Source organism: Thamnophis sirtalis, unplaced genomic scaffold, assembly GCF_051295495.1.
Source record: "Thamnophis sirtalis isolate CommonGarterSnake01/CBP01778 unplaced genomic scaffold, rThaSir2_p1.2 scaffold_9, whole genome shotgun sequence".
In the NCBI taxonomy this organism is placed as follows: Eukaryota; Metazoa; Chordata; class Lepidosauria; order Squamata; family Natricidae; genus Thamnophis; species Thamnophis sirtalis.
This window is the reverse complement of record NW_028261389.1, coordinates 8,653,446-8,666,864: the sequence shown is the minus strand read 5'-3', so window position 1 is coordinate 8,666,864 and position 13,419 is coordinate 8,653,446. Positions and strand designations below refer to the sequence as shown.

Genomic DNA, 13,419 nt, shown 5'->3' with positions numbered 1-13,419 from the left:
GCAGCTCGCGGAGGACAGGTGTAACGTGGGTGTACCGAGGTGCACCCACGATCGCTCGCGCGGCTGCATTCTGGACGAGCTGAAGTCTCTGAATGCTCTTCAAGGGCTGCCCCATGTAGAGCGTATTGAGCATCAACTGTAGGAAGTGCAGCAAAGTTTTGTTGAGACAGTTAGTTCATCAAGTGAATCTCTCAGCTTCTAGACCTCAAGATATCTAAAGGTAATTTTGACAGCACAGGGCAATGTGCCATTGCTTTACAACTCATCTTCACTTTTTTAGGAAAAACGTGATTATTGATTTCAGTTCAGCATTAGGCACAGATATTATTCATACGTACAGTATATTCTTGTAAACACCAACAGGGTTAAGCACTGAGAAAAGTGGCATATGACCATTTTTCACACTTAATGACTGTTGCAGCATCTCCATGGTCATGTGATCAAAATTCAGCCACTTGGCAACCGACTCATTGATGACGATTGCAGTGTCTCAGGGTCATGTGATCACTTTTGACAATCTAATGAGCAAAGTCAAGGGGGGAAGCCAGGTTCGCTTAAAGACTTACTAACTTAACAGCTGCAATGATTTTCTCAACAACGGTGGCAAGAAAGGTAGTAACTTGGGGGAAAACCCATGTAAAACTGTCTTGCTTGGCAACGGACATTTGGGGCTCGATTGTAGTCGTAAGTCAAGGACTACCGAGGGAATGACTGCATTAGCTAAAACAGAAGCCTTTGTTTTGGCTTATTTTGTCTTTTTCAAGATCAGCACCTTGGACAGCAGCACGCAATTAGCAATCTGCTGCTGAAAGCAAATTATATACTTGAAGGTTGAACATCACCTCTGTCTCACGTCATACATAGTTAGTTGTACAAATGGGGTTTTCGTAAACCGGAGGCAATGCTGACTCTAAGCCAGTGGTCCACGACCTTTCTGGTTTTGCGGACCAGCAGGGAACGGGGAGAGGGGATGGTTCTGCGTGAGCAGCAGGTGAGTGCATGCCCAGGTTCATTCCCTTCAAGTGGAGCCGTGCATGCGCTTGTGCCCGCCACTTCTGCAGCCCAGTTCTGAACAGGCCACGGCCCAGTGGGGGACCCCTGTTCTAAACAATACATAAAAATGCCCTTTAAAAAAAAAAGTAGAACAATGTTTGCCGTGGTTCGTTTCCCTTCCCTTGCATTAAGATTTACTAGAGAATCATTCATCATTACTTTAACATTAATACATTTGTAGAAAAGCCCTCAGATAATGGTTGGAACACAAGATGTTTGGGTAGGGGGGTGGAGAAATGAGGTAAAGGGACTCAGGCTTCTCTCTGTCAGTCGGCAGGGTAATTCGCCAATACCAGAACACAATGGGATCCAGTGTGATATGATACAAGAATCCAGAAAAACAAATTTTGAGTTTGAAAAGGGAGGACTTGGAAGAAAGGAATAATCCCCGCGCCCAATGCATCCCTATGGGAAGGGCAGTTGCAAAATAACTCAGATCTTAGATTCTTATTCCATTTGAAGGTCCCTCTCTCCCAATCTCTGAACCAAAGGGGGATGTTTGCTGCCCTCCCTGTGTTTTTCAGTGCATACATGCATACAAACACACCCAAAGGGTAGAATAGAAACACTTACACCTACAAAAAGCACAAACACACACAGCCTATTTCTTCATTGCATAGGAGAACATGCATAATGGACACTGCCAATGGACACTGCTGGAAAAGGGGAAGGGAAGAATTCCTGAAACCTTATTCTGCAGACTTACTCTACCTTGTTTATAGTAAAATATGTTTTGATACTGATTTTTTTAAAATCACATTTATGCCTTTTTGGCACTTGCCCCCTTTTTTAACATCTTGAGAACCTCCCTTAAGAATTATTTATTCAAACATCACTTTTAAACACACTGTTTATTCTTCTTTTCTGCTCATTATACATTCTTGTTTATATTGTGATGGGTTATTTTGGGAGGATGGGTTAATGTGTGAAAGATTTTGAATTAGAGACAGACATTCAGAAGTGACAAGCCTATTTTACAGGTATCATCTACAGTAGAATAAATTATAAATGTCCCTGGTTACCAAAAGTTTTGGGAAAATGATGCAAAACGAAGAAACAACAAGCACTAGAGCTTTCTCAAAGTTATCAAGAAAGCAAAGCTTATTGTTTTTTAAGGAAAAAGATATTTTGAAGAGTGCGCTGACATAATGTCCAAGGATCTTAGAACAGAAAGAATGTGGTTAAGAAATCCATCAAATTGGATCCATGACGTCTTTCTTTCCCAAAATGAATTCTTTAGCGTCAAAACTGTACCATGAACAGTCGAAATGACCTTTTAAACATATGTATGCATTCTGTTTTAACCTCATGTTTATTTCATGAAGCTTTGAGTATAGGCAGTCCTTGATTTACAACAGTTCATTTGGTGACTGTTGAAGTTACTGAGAAGGCACTGAGAAAAGGGATTTATGACCTTTTTTCACACTTACAACCGTTGCAGCATCCTCATAGTCAGGGGATGAAAATTTAGGCACTTGGCAACTGGTTCGTATTTATGTCCTGGGGTCATGTGATCCACTTTTGCGACCTGCTGACAAGCAAAGGCAATGGGGAAGCCAGATTCACTTTAACAACCGTGCTACTAACTTAACAAGTGCAGTGATTTACTTAACAATTGTGGCAAAAAAAGTCATAAACCGGGACAAAACTCACTTAACAACTGTTTTGCTTAGCAACTAAAGTGTTGGGCTCAATTGTGGTCGTAAGTCGAGGATTACCTGTAATCCTGGCACAAATATGAGCAGGCCTGAGCTTTAGAGGGTTAATTTAGCGTTTTCATTGTTTGCTTAACAATTTTTTTTGTATTGTGGTGTACCTTTTTTTAGAGGGTATGCTTCAGTTTTTCCCCTTCAAAAATACATATTTTTGCAAATAAAAATGGCAGGAAACTGCAATATAATCGGGAACATGGATGGCTTCTAACCCTACAGGAAAAAAGTCCCTATTTTCTCCCATAAATATAGCGTGCAGATGAATCTTCAGTCATGTTCATTGCCAAATTGGACTTCAGTATATTAGAGTGTTCACTCATCATGTTGTGGTTAATAGCTCCTGAACATTGATATTCAGTGATTCCAGAGTTGATTAGAGGGGTATTTTAAGCAGATCGCCGCTGAAAACTGACATGAAAAGAAATCTGAATTAATGGAGTTGTCACTGCCTATATCATATTGGTGGACTTCATTTTGTCTTATTAGAGGACCTGGAGAATACAAGCTCCCACGCAGGTATATCGGCTGGTCAAAGAGGTGAGTTTACTTGATTTAGCTGAAAGCCAGAACAGAAAATGCATTCCTGGGTTTGTTGGGGATACATTTGAGATATAACACTAAATCTTCCAAACACTTAGACAACAATGGGTTTCAAGTGATACTATCGTTGCCCAGAACAATTTTCTGAAAGGGTTGTTGATTATTGACTTTCATCTTCCCTTAATATAATTTTGAATTCCACTGGATTTTTTTTTTCTTTAACCAAGGACAGAGATGGGTATAGTAAAACAGCTGTGAATATATCAAGATGACTTCCCTTCGTGGAGTCTCATTAGCAGTTTTGATGCCTGTCTACAAACAGTTATCTAGACAGTTTTTATTTCAAAATAAAAACATACCGGGAAAAAATGAGATGCTCCAGTACCATAAAAATGATATTACACAGCGTTTATGAACCAGGCCTTTCAAGATAAAATATAAAACTTTTAATGGATTTGACAAAACGCTCTGATCTGATGAATTGGCTGAGTAAACTCATAAATTTGAATGATGGATTGGCAAGAAGTATTTACTTATCTTGCTCATTCCCCCACTTCGTGCATTAGAACTGTTGCCTTAGTTGACCAGGCATTGCTGGGAGAAAGTGGCATTAATATTCCAAGATCAATTATATTAAATATGAATGTTATTAGGAATGTTTACCTGAATCCTAAGAAGCAGTGTTTGACTTTCTCCATTGGCCCAACTGGTGCCAATTACTTTATATTTTGCTTTAGATTTTCACGGTGTAATAAGGGTTAAACTGAATGTCTTTTCTATTTGCCAAATTACATTGAACACTACTACATGTGATTTAACCTTCCTGAATATTTCATATCACTTTTTTAAAATTAGTCCAGCTCAACTCATTCCATATTTACTGAATCTGGGTTGATTCAGGGTATTTAACCTTTATTCAGAAATTCAACAATTCCCCCACCCCTATATAATTTTTCATAAGGGTGCTTTAAATCACTTATTCAATACGTTTAATGTATGTATATGAAAAGAAACACTCCTGTGGCCCTCTTGGCATCAGCCTATGGCAGGCAATTGAAATAAAAATGGTTTCAGAAATCCCTGTGCTGATCTTAGCGATACCAACTTATAGAAATCTTTGGCCAAATTGGAAACACTTCAGAATTGGCTGTAGGCTTCTGGGAAAATACGAAGCTCTGAATTATTGCAAATAATTGCAAAATACGTTCATAATGGGCAAGTGCTCTTGATGAATTTGGGCATTCTTATAGGAGATACTCACAAAGGCACGCACACATATATACAATTCCCTATCAGCATGATCAGATTTTATCTAAAAGTAAAGATTTCCCTGGCCAGTCAGCTTCGACTCTAGGGCACGCTGCTCATCTCCGCTTCTTGGCTGAGGGAGCCAGCGTTGTTCCAAGACAATTTTCATGGTCATGTGGCCAGCATGACTGTATGCCAAAGGCACACGGAATGCTGTTACCTTCCCACTGAATTGGAGCCTGTTAATCTACTCGTGTTTGCATGCTTTCGAACTGCTAGGTGGGCAGGAGCTGGGATGAGGACAGGAGCTCACCCCGTTGCGCAGCACTCGGGTCTCGAACCTGAGCTGTCAGCTCTCCCAGTGATAAGGTCAGCATCTTTAACCGCTGAGCCATCGCACCCCATGACATACATACATACATACATACATACATACATACATACATACGTGTGTGTTTGTAAATTTAGACAAATAATGCACTACCTTAGTTCCATTCAAATCTCATTGAAAGACTTGGGAAAACCAATAACTGTTGGGTACACTGAGTTCTAGTCCTGCCTTAAGCATTAAAGCCGGCTGGGTAACTTTGGGCCAGTCATTCTCTCTCTGCCCAACTTGCCTCAACAGGGTGGCTGTTATGGGGGAGAACAGGAGGAGGAAGATGTGTCGAGTCGTTGATAATAACTTGCGCCGCCCTGAGTTATTGATAAAAATAATCAAGGCGGGATACAAATCAAGATGACGGGTTCATCAGAAGGGGACGCTTCAATGGGCAAAGGGACGTCATCCATATTTTCCTTTCCTTTTCTTTTCTTTTTTTTTTGTCCCCTCTTTTTGTTTCTCTGTCTGTGTTTCCAGCCACTTCGGTTGATTACAGTTCCTTTGCAGACAGATGCAACAGCTGGATAGAATTCATTAAACAGAAAGCTCACACCATAAGGCGTGGATCAATTAAGACAAGTAGGCAGCCGTTTCTACCCCATTCTGATCATTGGGAGCCTAGATTCTCAACCTCTCAGTGGCAAAGGGCAGAGCTTCGTATTCAATAGTGGCGTTGCAAAAAATCAGTGTCCCGAGTGTGAAAGCTGCGGGGGTCTGTCCCAAAACGGTTAACTTTGGAGCGCGCGGCTCCCCCACCCGAATCATTGGCAGCACATTATGTACCGGTGGCCAATACAGGCTTGTGAATTGTAACCCCACCCCCACCCCACCCCCCTCAAAAATATACATACTCTGCATGGCGGAATATGTATGTGTACCTCAGTGAAATTATTCATAACATGCAAGGATTCCCTATGTGACCTGCATGGCTGTAATTACCGAATTAATCCACGATGAGTTGTTTTTTTTAAAAAATTCTTATTTAAGTCCTTCCCTAGATTTTGCTTTATTTGCCCAAGATGATGATTTAGATGGAAGCTGGGAGAGCTTAGGCCAAATTTGCAAAAACAGGCAAAACAAAAACAAAAAAACAAGTGGAACGGAGAAACATGTCAACTTTCACACTCTTTCCTTGTAGACTTTTCGTCATTCCTTCTTGCAGAAAATGTCCATCAAATTTTGACTCCCTCTTCGAATCCTTCCACTCTGCCCTCCCACCCCACCCTTTTCTGTAGATCCACTTTATAACCAATCATCTGTCTGTGCAGCTGCTGGCCTCCGTGTTTCCTTTTGCAGGAATGATCCTTTTTTCCCCCCACCAAAATAAATCCCAGCCAAGCTTCTGGCCCCTCACCTGCATGTGCTGCATGATAATTCGCTTTCTTTGGCTGAGCATCACAGGCAGCTGAATGTGGTCACCCAGCTCTCTCACGCCCATGCGGAAGGGTCACCGTTGGTGCTGCCTCCATCCGGTTTGCCTGGAGTTCCAGTTGAGCTTCTCTTCCCCCCCCCCTCTCTCTCTTTGCTCCGTGTAGCCATCTCCCTGGACAAGCCAAGCCCACTGACCGAAGGACAGTGCCGTAACCATCTGGGACCCATGGGAATGAACTCCACTGTGCCAGTTGTGAAGATGACACCGCTTTCTTTCATCCCCGGGGCAAAAATAACGAAATACCTTGGGATCATCAACATGTTCTTCATACGAGAAACCACTTCTCTACGAGAGGTGAGCTGACAAGTGCATTTCTCGCATGACCAATTAGGTTTAGGTTTCGTTTTATTTATATGTCGCCCTATTCCCAACGGGACTCAGGGTGGCTCACAAACCCAAGAGGGGAAGAGAAACACAAGAACTACAAATACAAGCCTTTAAAATAACCAACAGACACACAATCGAGAGAGGAAGGGAACTCATCAACCCCAGGCCTGCCGACACAGCCAGGTTTTAACGGCTTTTCGGAAGGCCTGGAGAGAGGTGAGGGTCCGAATCTCTGCGGGGAGTTCGTTCCAAAGGGCTGGGGCTGCCACAGAGAAGGCCCTCCCCCGGGTAGTAGCCAGATGGCATTGGCTAGTAGACGGAACCCGGAGGAGGCCAACCCTGTGTGATCTAATGGGTCTTTGGGAGGTAATTGGCAGCAGGCGGTCTCTCAAGTACCCAGGTCCAATACCATGAAGGGCTTTTATAAGTGAAGGGTTGAGTTTAGGTTTGGAGTACACCATGGGCGTAGGTCTGAAATGTGGCATGGCTCCAGAGCAGGGGCGTCAAACTCCAGAGCAGGGGGCCGGATCCGGCCCACGGGGTGCTTAGATCTGACCCGTGGGGCCTCTCTGGAAACAGCAAAGGACCAGCCCACAGTGCCTCTGCCAGCGAAAACAGAGCTTGAGAGGGCTGCATGCAGGAGGCCACCACAGCTGAAAACGGAGCTTGCAAGGGCTGCAGGCGGCACTCCCAAGCTCTGTTTTCACTGGCAGAGGGTTGCAGGCAGTGGTTGGTTCCGGATCCCGTTGCAACGGGGCCCAGCGTCCTCCACATGAATGGACGCAGTCCTCCACATGAATTCCGCGATGTTCCAGCTGCTTGGCGGAGCATCACTCAGGCACTGTACACAACATGCACGTACGCGGAAGCACCAATGAGTTTAAAGACAGGTAAGGACAACGGGCAGGCGGGTGGGCCCTCCGGAACACCATATCGGAATGGTACCCGGTGCTCCAGACAGGCACTGGTACACCCGTACCGGGGCGTACCGCCTGCAGCCCACCAGTGGTTGTAAGAGGCCGTCGCAGCCAAAACAAAGCTTGTGAGCCTGTTTTCACTGGCAGAGCGCTCGGACCACCATAGGCGCCCCGACACGAGTGACATCGAGCTGGCCAAGCCCACCCTGGCCTCTTAAGGTCAAACACAACCCTATTCCAACTTGAGGGCTGGACATGAAGTAACTGGTAGGAGATCATTAAAAAGAGACCCAACCTGGAACTAAGGAGAAATGTCCTCAAAATGAGAACAATTCATCAGTGGGATGACTTGCCTTAGAAGTTGTGGCTGCTCCATCGCTGGAGAGATTGGACAACCATTTGTCTGAAATTGTATAAGGTCTCCTGCTTGAGCAGAGGTGGGGGGGGGGATTAGAAGACCTCCAAGGTCCCTTCCAACTCTGTTGTTCTACACTCAAACAACTTCTTTGTATGTGTTTTATAGGAAGGTGGTGTGAGTGGCTTCCTGCACGCCTTTGTCGCTGAAGTGTTTGCGATGGTCCGAGCTCATGTGGCAGCTCTTGGGGGAAATGCTGTGGTCTCCTACATCATGAAGCAGTGTGTGTTTATGGAAAACCCAAACAAAAACCAGGTAAAGATGCTCGCCTTACCAAACCCTCCATCTGGGGGTTCTTCGGGATAACCCCAAAGCCCACAGCTTTTTGCTGAGAAGATGATGGCCAAATTACTGTATATACTCGAGTATAAGCCTAGTTTTTCAGCCCACTTTTTGGGCTGAAAAAAGCCGCCTCGGCTTATACTCGAGTCAGTGAAAAATTTGCCCGAAATGGAGGAGAAAAAGGGGCGGGGCCATGCCGCTGGGTGACGCTCGTGAATGGCCCAGTGCCCCTGTGAGTTTCCCCTCCCTCTGTGTCAGTTTGCCGCGCAGCGCGCACCGCACCATCCCCCCTCCTCATGTTCTAATGTAATGCAGGGCTGTCTTACGATTCCCCTTCCTCCCCCTCCTGCCGCTCTGCAACGATGTCCCACCTCCTCCTTGTTATGGCAAGCAGCCACATAGCGATGTCCCACCTCCTCTGGTACAGTGATCCAATGATAGGAATCACTGTGCCGTGTGTCATAGGAGGCGGGACATCGCTCCCGCGGCTGCACGGGACATCATCATCACAGCGGGACATCAGCATCATGAGGTGAGTGAAGTATTTCATTGAATACACCGCTAGTTTACTGTTTTTCTTTGAAATAAATATTCAGAAACATTATTGGTATCTATTTTTATTTTTGAAATTTACCGGTAGCTGCTGCATTTCCCACCCTAGGCTTATACTCGAGTCAATAACTTTTCCAGTTTTTTGTGGTAAAATTAGGTGCCTCGGCTTATATTCGGGTCGGCCTATACTCGAGTATATACGGGTAAAACCATTCATGGCTTGTTTCTGGCATTTTCAGAACCAAAAAGAAGAGGTCTCTGCCCCAGGAATTTGAAAAACAATGTCCGGTGCTTTAGAAATAATTTGCAAGCGGTCCTTCATAGTGTGTAGCTGCATAGACATGCCGGTAGCCCTGTTTGCTACATTTAAAGCAGCAGCATCTTTTTCTAGGGCTGCCTGGCTGCAGTCCATTCAATTCGAGATGCAGCTGCTTTAATAGGTAATGATCGGTGCTAGGCTCATGCTCCCTCATGCTCCAAAGGCATTTTTGGAAATAAATCCAAAGCATTAGATAGCCTAATCTGTAGGCATGTAGCTTTTAATTTAAAATTATGGATTAATCCATTCTTCAGTAGGCTGACATGTATATCTTATTTACCCCTGTTATTTACCCCAAAACGGATAGGTTCCGCTTAAATTAGGAACCAGGCTTTGCATTTTACCTGGATTAGATATGAACAATGTTTCGTTAACATTTTAAATAATTCATGCTTCTCTAAAAGGCATGCAGTTTTGAGTAGATAAAAACAAAGAGACTCCAAAAATAATTATTTTCTTTCCACCTACAGACCGACTCCTAATTTGAGATAAATGTGATATAAATTCCATCATCTGTGATCCAAGTCCTTAAAGCAGTCCTGGACATCTCTGGATCGCATGGCGGTCACTGTCTACTCCAGTGTTTCTCAACCAAGGCAACTTTTAAGATGGGTGGACTTCCAACTTTCAGATTTCCCCAGCCAGCTCTGCTGTCAGGGGAATGCTGGGAGTTGAAGTTAGATTTAGATTTTTTACTTTATTTAGATTTTACTTTATTTGTATGCCGCCCTTTTCCCTGAGGGGACTCAGGGCGGCTCACAATTCAAGGGAGGGGAAAAAACAGACAAGTTACAAACATGAAAAACCATACACCGTTAAAAAACACAACAGTCATACCATTCGAGTGGGGTTGCAAGTCTTTAGCCCCAGGCCTGTCGGAACAGCCAGCTTTTAAGGGCTATGCGGAAGGCCTGGAGGGTGGTGAGGGTACGAATCTCCACGGGGAGCTCGTTCCAGAGGGTCGGAGCAGCCACCAAGAAGGCCCTCCTCCGGGTAGTTGCCAGTCGACATTGGCCGGTTGAAGTTGAAGTCCACCCATCTTAAAGTTGCCAAGTTGACGAGCTTTGATCTACCCCTTTGAGGCTTTGCAAGCATAACCAATCCCTCCTCTCTGTAACCAGGCTGGCCATGAATTCCGGACATCGCTTAGCAAAAAGCCCCTTAGATGGTGGTGGCAATTTATAAACTACGTAAAAATCATATTTTAAAAATTTAAAGACAGGAAAGTGCACAAACGCTACTCCAAAACCTCTTTCTCCTGATAGCTGCTCTAACTATCTGCCGAATCCCATCTAAGGCTCTTGCTATCATGTATATCCCCCCCCCCCTCGCAGTTCTATATCTAGAACTTGTGAAGGTGCCAAAGCCACACCCCAGCTTATAAATCACCAGAAACTTCCCCTTTCAAAGTCCATCAGGCACCTAATTGAATATCCCTTCTTTGTTGCTGCAGGCCCAGTGTCTAATAAATGTCAGTGGAGATGCGGTGATTTTTATTCGTGAATCTGAAGTCGATGGGGTGCCTGCCCAGTTTTCTGCTACCGGTTGCACAAAAGAAACAACCTGAAGAACGGAGGTGTTTTTTTATTCGTGTGGCCCTATTTCCTTCCAGATGCTCCGGTTGGCCAGGTTTTGTTTCTTACACTCCGTATATGAAGGATAACCCTCTTAAAACATCTTCCCCATTTCATAAGATCCAAGAAACCTCCTCAGAGCTTTCTGGACAGGTGGAAAGAACATCTGTCTGAAGAAATAGCCGTACCATCTATTCTTCTTCGGGTCCCTCAGGTAGCTGCCCTGCATATCTTAGAAGCACTCTAGAGATGAAGACGTCGTTAATTCTTTGGTAAGGCAGGGGCAGGATATTTATATTGAAACTGGAATAACTGGGAAAGCTAAATCTACGTTTTTCCATGAAAGAAGAAAAATGGCATTAATGTTGCCAGATGTTCACCTGGCACAGAGAACTTACCTGTTGGAATAAGCAAGAATAATAAGCATCCTAAACTGGATTTTTTGTGGCATGTTTGTTTTCATATTAGCAAACTGTGGACTATTTTTCTATTGTAACTTTTTTTAAAAAAAAATAATTTAAATTGCAGTATTGATTATGCTGAGCTAGCCAATGCACATAGGATTGCTGTAGCCTGCCTTTGGAACAGCAGGATGTGGGAACGATATTTCTCAAGGCACTGAAATCCCAGCTGCGTTGGTAGAAAAGATCAGGGTTTCTGATCTTGTCGGGTTGTAAATGTTACCAAAATGGGAGAAATCACAGATTTCCCCCACCACTTCCATAAACAGTACTCAGCTTTGGCACTCAAGGCAAGGGATTGTGATAAACAAAAGAAGAATGTTCAGATTACCCTGGATGGAGGATCAGAAAAATCTTAAGAAATTGCTGAGAGTGATTTCATCCGTAAATTGGAGAGGTGGAGGAGAATTTTGCATCCCGCCATAGATGTTCTGGGTGGTGGTGACAGAGCAACACTCACCTAACAGAAAGAGAAAGTGGTTTCCTTGGATCCGTTTCAACTGGAGGACCACTGAACAGAATATCCATCCAATGTTCTCCAGATGTTCATTTCCCCTCACCAAACATATTCTCGCGTTAAGAAAAGAGGCAAGCTGAAATCTTCCAGTGGCTTCCAATATGGAACTTGAAGTACATAATGTAAACTTGAATGTAAATACATGAGAATTTATTGGATTAAAGAAACTTCTAGAGTATTTGTCCAATTCAGAGATTTCTTTGTAAGGAGAGTGGTGAACGTCACATTCCTATGTACATAAATAAAGCCTCTTTATATACATGTCTGCTTCGATGCTGTGGACAGATATTTGGGCGGGGGGGGGGGACGACCAAATGATGACATTCTGTTGGGGTTAGCTTTGGTTTTCTTGCTGATCTAGGATTCTGCCCCAATTTTTTCAAGAACTCTTTGATGTCATAATTTGTAAAGTGAAGAAATACAGGATATATATATATTTTTACCTTACCAAAGGGCTGTCAAACTTGTGGCCCGGATGCGATACCCGCTGCACACACCCATGCCCAGTTTAGCGAAAGGGAGGGGGAGTCATGGCATGTCACATGACACCAACGTGATACATCGAGTTTGACACATCGAGAACATTGTCTCTATTTTTGCACCAACATTGTTGTTTTTTTCTTACGTTCTAATACACAGGTTAGGTCTCATCCGGATTCCATCCGCCAGCCAATGTCGGCTGGCGACCCCCCGGGGGAGAGCCTTCTCTGTTGCAGCTCCAGCCCTCTGGAATGATCTCCCTGTCGAGATCCGGACCCTTACGACCCTCCCGGCTTTCCGCAAAGCCACCAAGTCCTGGCTGCTCCAGCAGGCCAGGGGGGCCTGTGAAACATCCAGCCCCGCGGAAATTGTGAATGTTGCAGTTTTGTTTTTAAAGTGTTGTCTTTGTCTAGTCTTCCCCCTTCCCTTATCTATCGTGAGCCGCCCAGAGTCCTTTGGGAGTGGGCGGCATACAAGACAAATAAATACAAATACAAATACCTAAACACTGAGAAAATAGCCAACTCTTAACTCCTACCCAGGTGATGGAGATACATGTGTTTTTGTGTCTCTCTGTTGTGTTGAAAAATCCTGAAGCTTTCTTGAGTAGGGTAGGAAGCCTCATATTCGCCCAGGAAGCTTTTTATGAACTCCAATATTGGCCCACTTGGCTTGTGTAGCATTATTAATATCCATTGTGATATTATGTGTATTTAGGGCCCAATCTGGGTCAGTTGCCAGGATAAAAAGCTTTCGTCTTCCGAGCTGCGGACTCGTACTGGAGCCCATACTCAGGGAACTTCCCTCCAGCCGACTGTGCTTTGGGCTATTCTCTGTATGATGGTTATATGGTGCTTGGTTGTGTGTGGTTTGTTAATTGTTGACTGGGGTGTTGATGGCTGGCTATTAAGTTGTTTCCTTGTGCTCTCAAGCCCCTGCCTCCTAAGTCAGTGTTTCTCAACCTTGGCTACTTGAAGATGTCTGGACTTCAACTCCCAGAATTCCCCAGCCAGCGTTCGCTGGCTGGGGAATTCTGGGAGTTGAAGTCCAGACATCTTCAATTAGCCAAGGTTGAGAAACACTGTCCTAAGTACTTGGTCAGCTGGTGGTAAATCAGCACTCCTGTTAACTGGTGAGGGGCCCATTTCCCAGGCTTCAATCATTTCCCTGCCTGTTTTTATATCTGCCGATACAACAATCTGCAAAAC

At 44.3% G+C, this 13,419-nt stretch overlaps 1 protein-coding gene across 14 annotated transcripts in view; it reads left to right on the top strand.

Annotated features, from left to right (window-relative positions):
• C2CD5 (C2 calcium dependent domain containing 5) overlaps window positions 1–11,992 on the top strand; it is a 91,879-nt gene extending 79,887 nt beyond the window's left edge. For 12 of the 14 annotated variants that reach the window (XM_087722767.1, XM_087722762.1, XM_087722765.1 and 9 more), the window contains 5 exons: window positions 3,252–3,302; window positions 5,413–5,514; window positions 6,471–6,661; window positions 8,135–8,281; window positions 10,633–11,992. In XM_087722767.1, the coding sequence (XP_087578893.1) occupies window positions 3,252–3,302; window positions 5,413–5,514; window positions 6,471–6,661; window positions 8,135–8,281; window positions 10,633–10,746 (605 nt within the window). In that variant the 3' untranslated portion in view covers window positions 10,747–11,992. The remainder of the gene's footprint in view (window positions 1–3,251; window positions 3,303–5,412; window positions 5,515–6,470; window positions 6,662–8,134; window positions 8,282–10,632) is intronic. The other 2 variants (XM_087722766.1, XM_087722775.1) reach the window with 1 other exon arrangement.
• The last annotated feature ends 1,427 nt before the right edge of the window (window positions 11,993–13,419 follow it).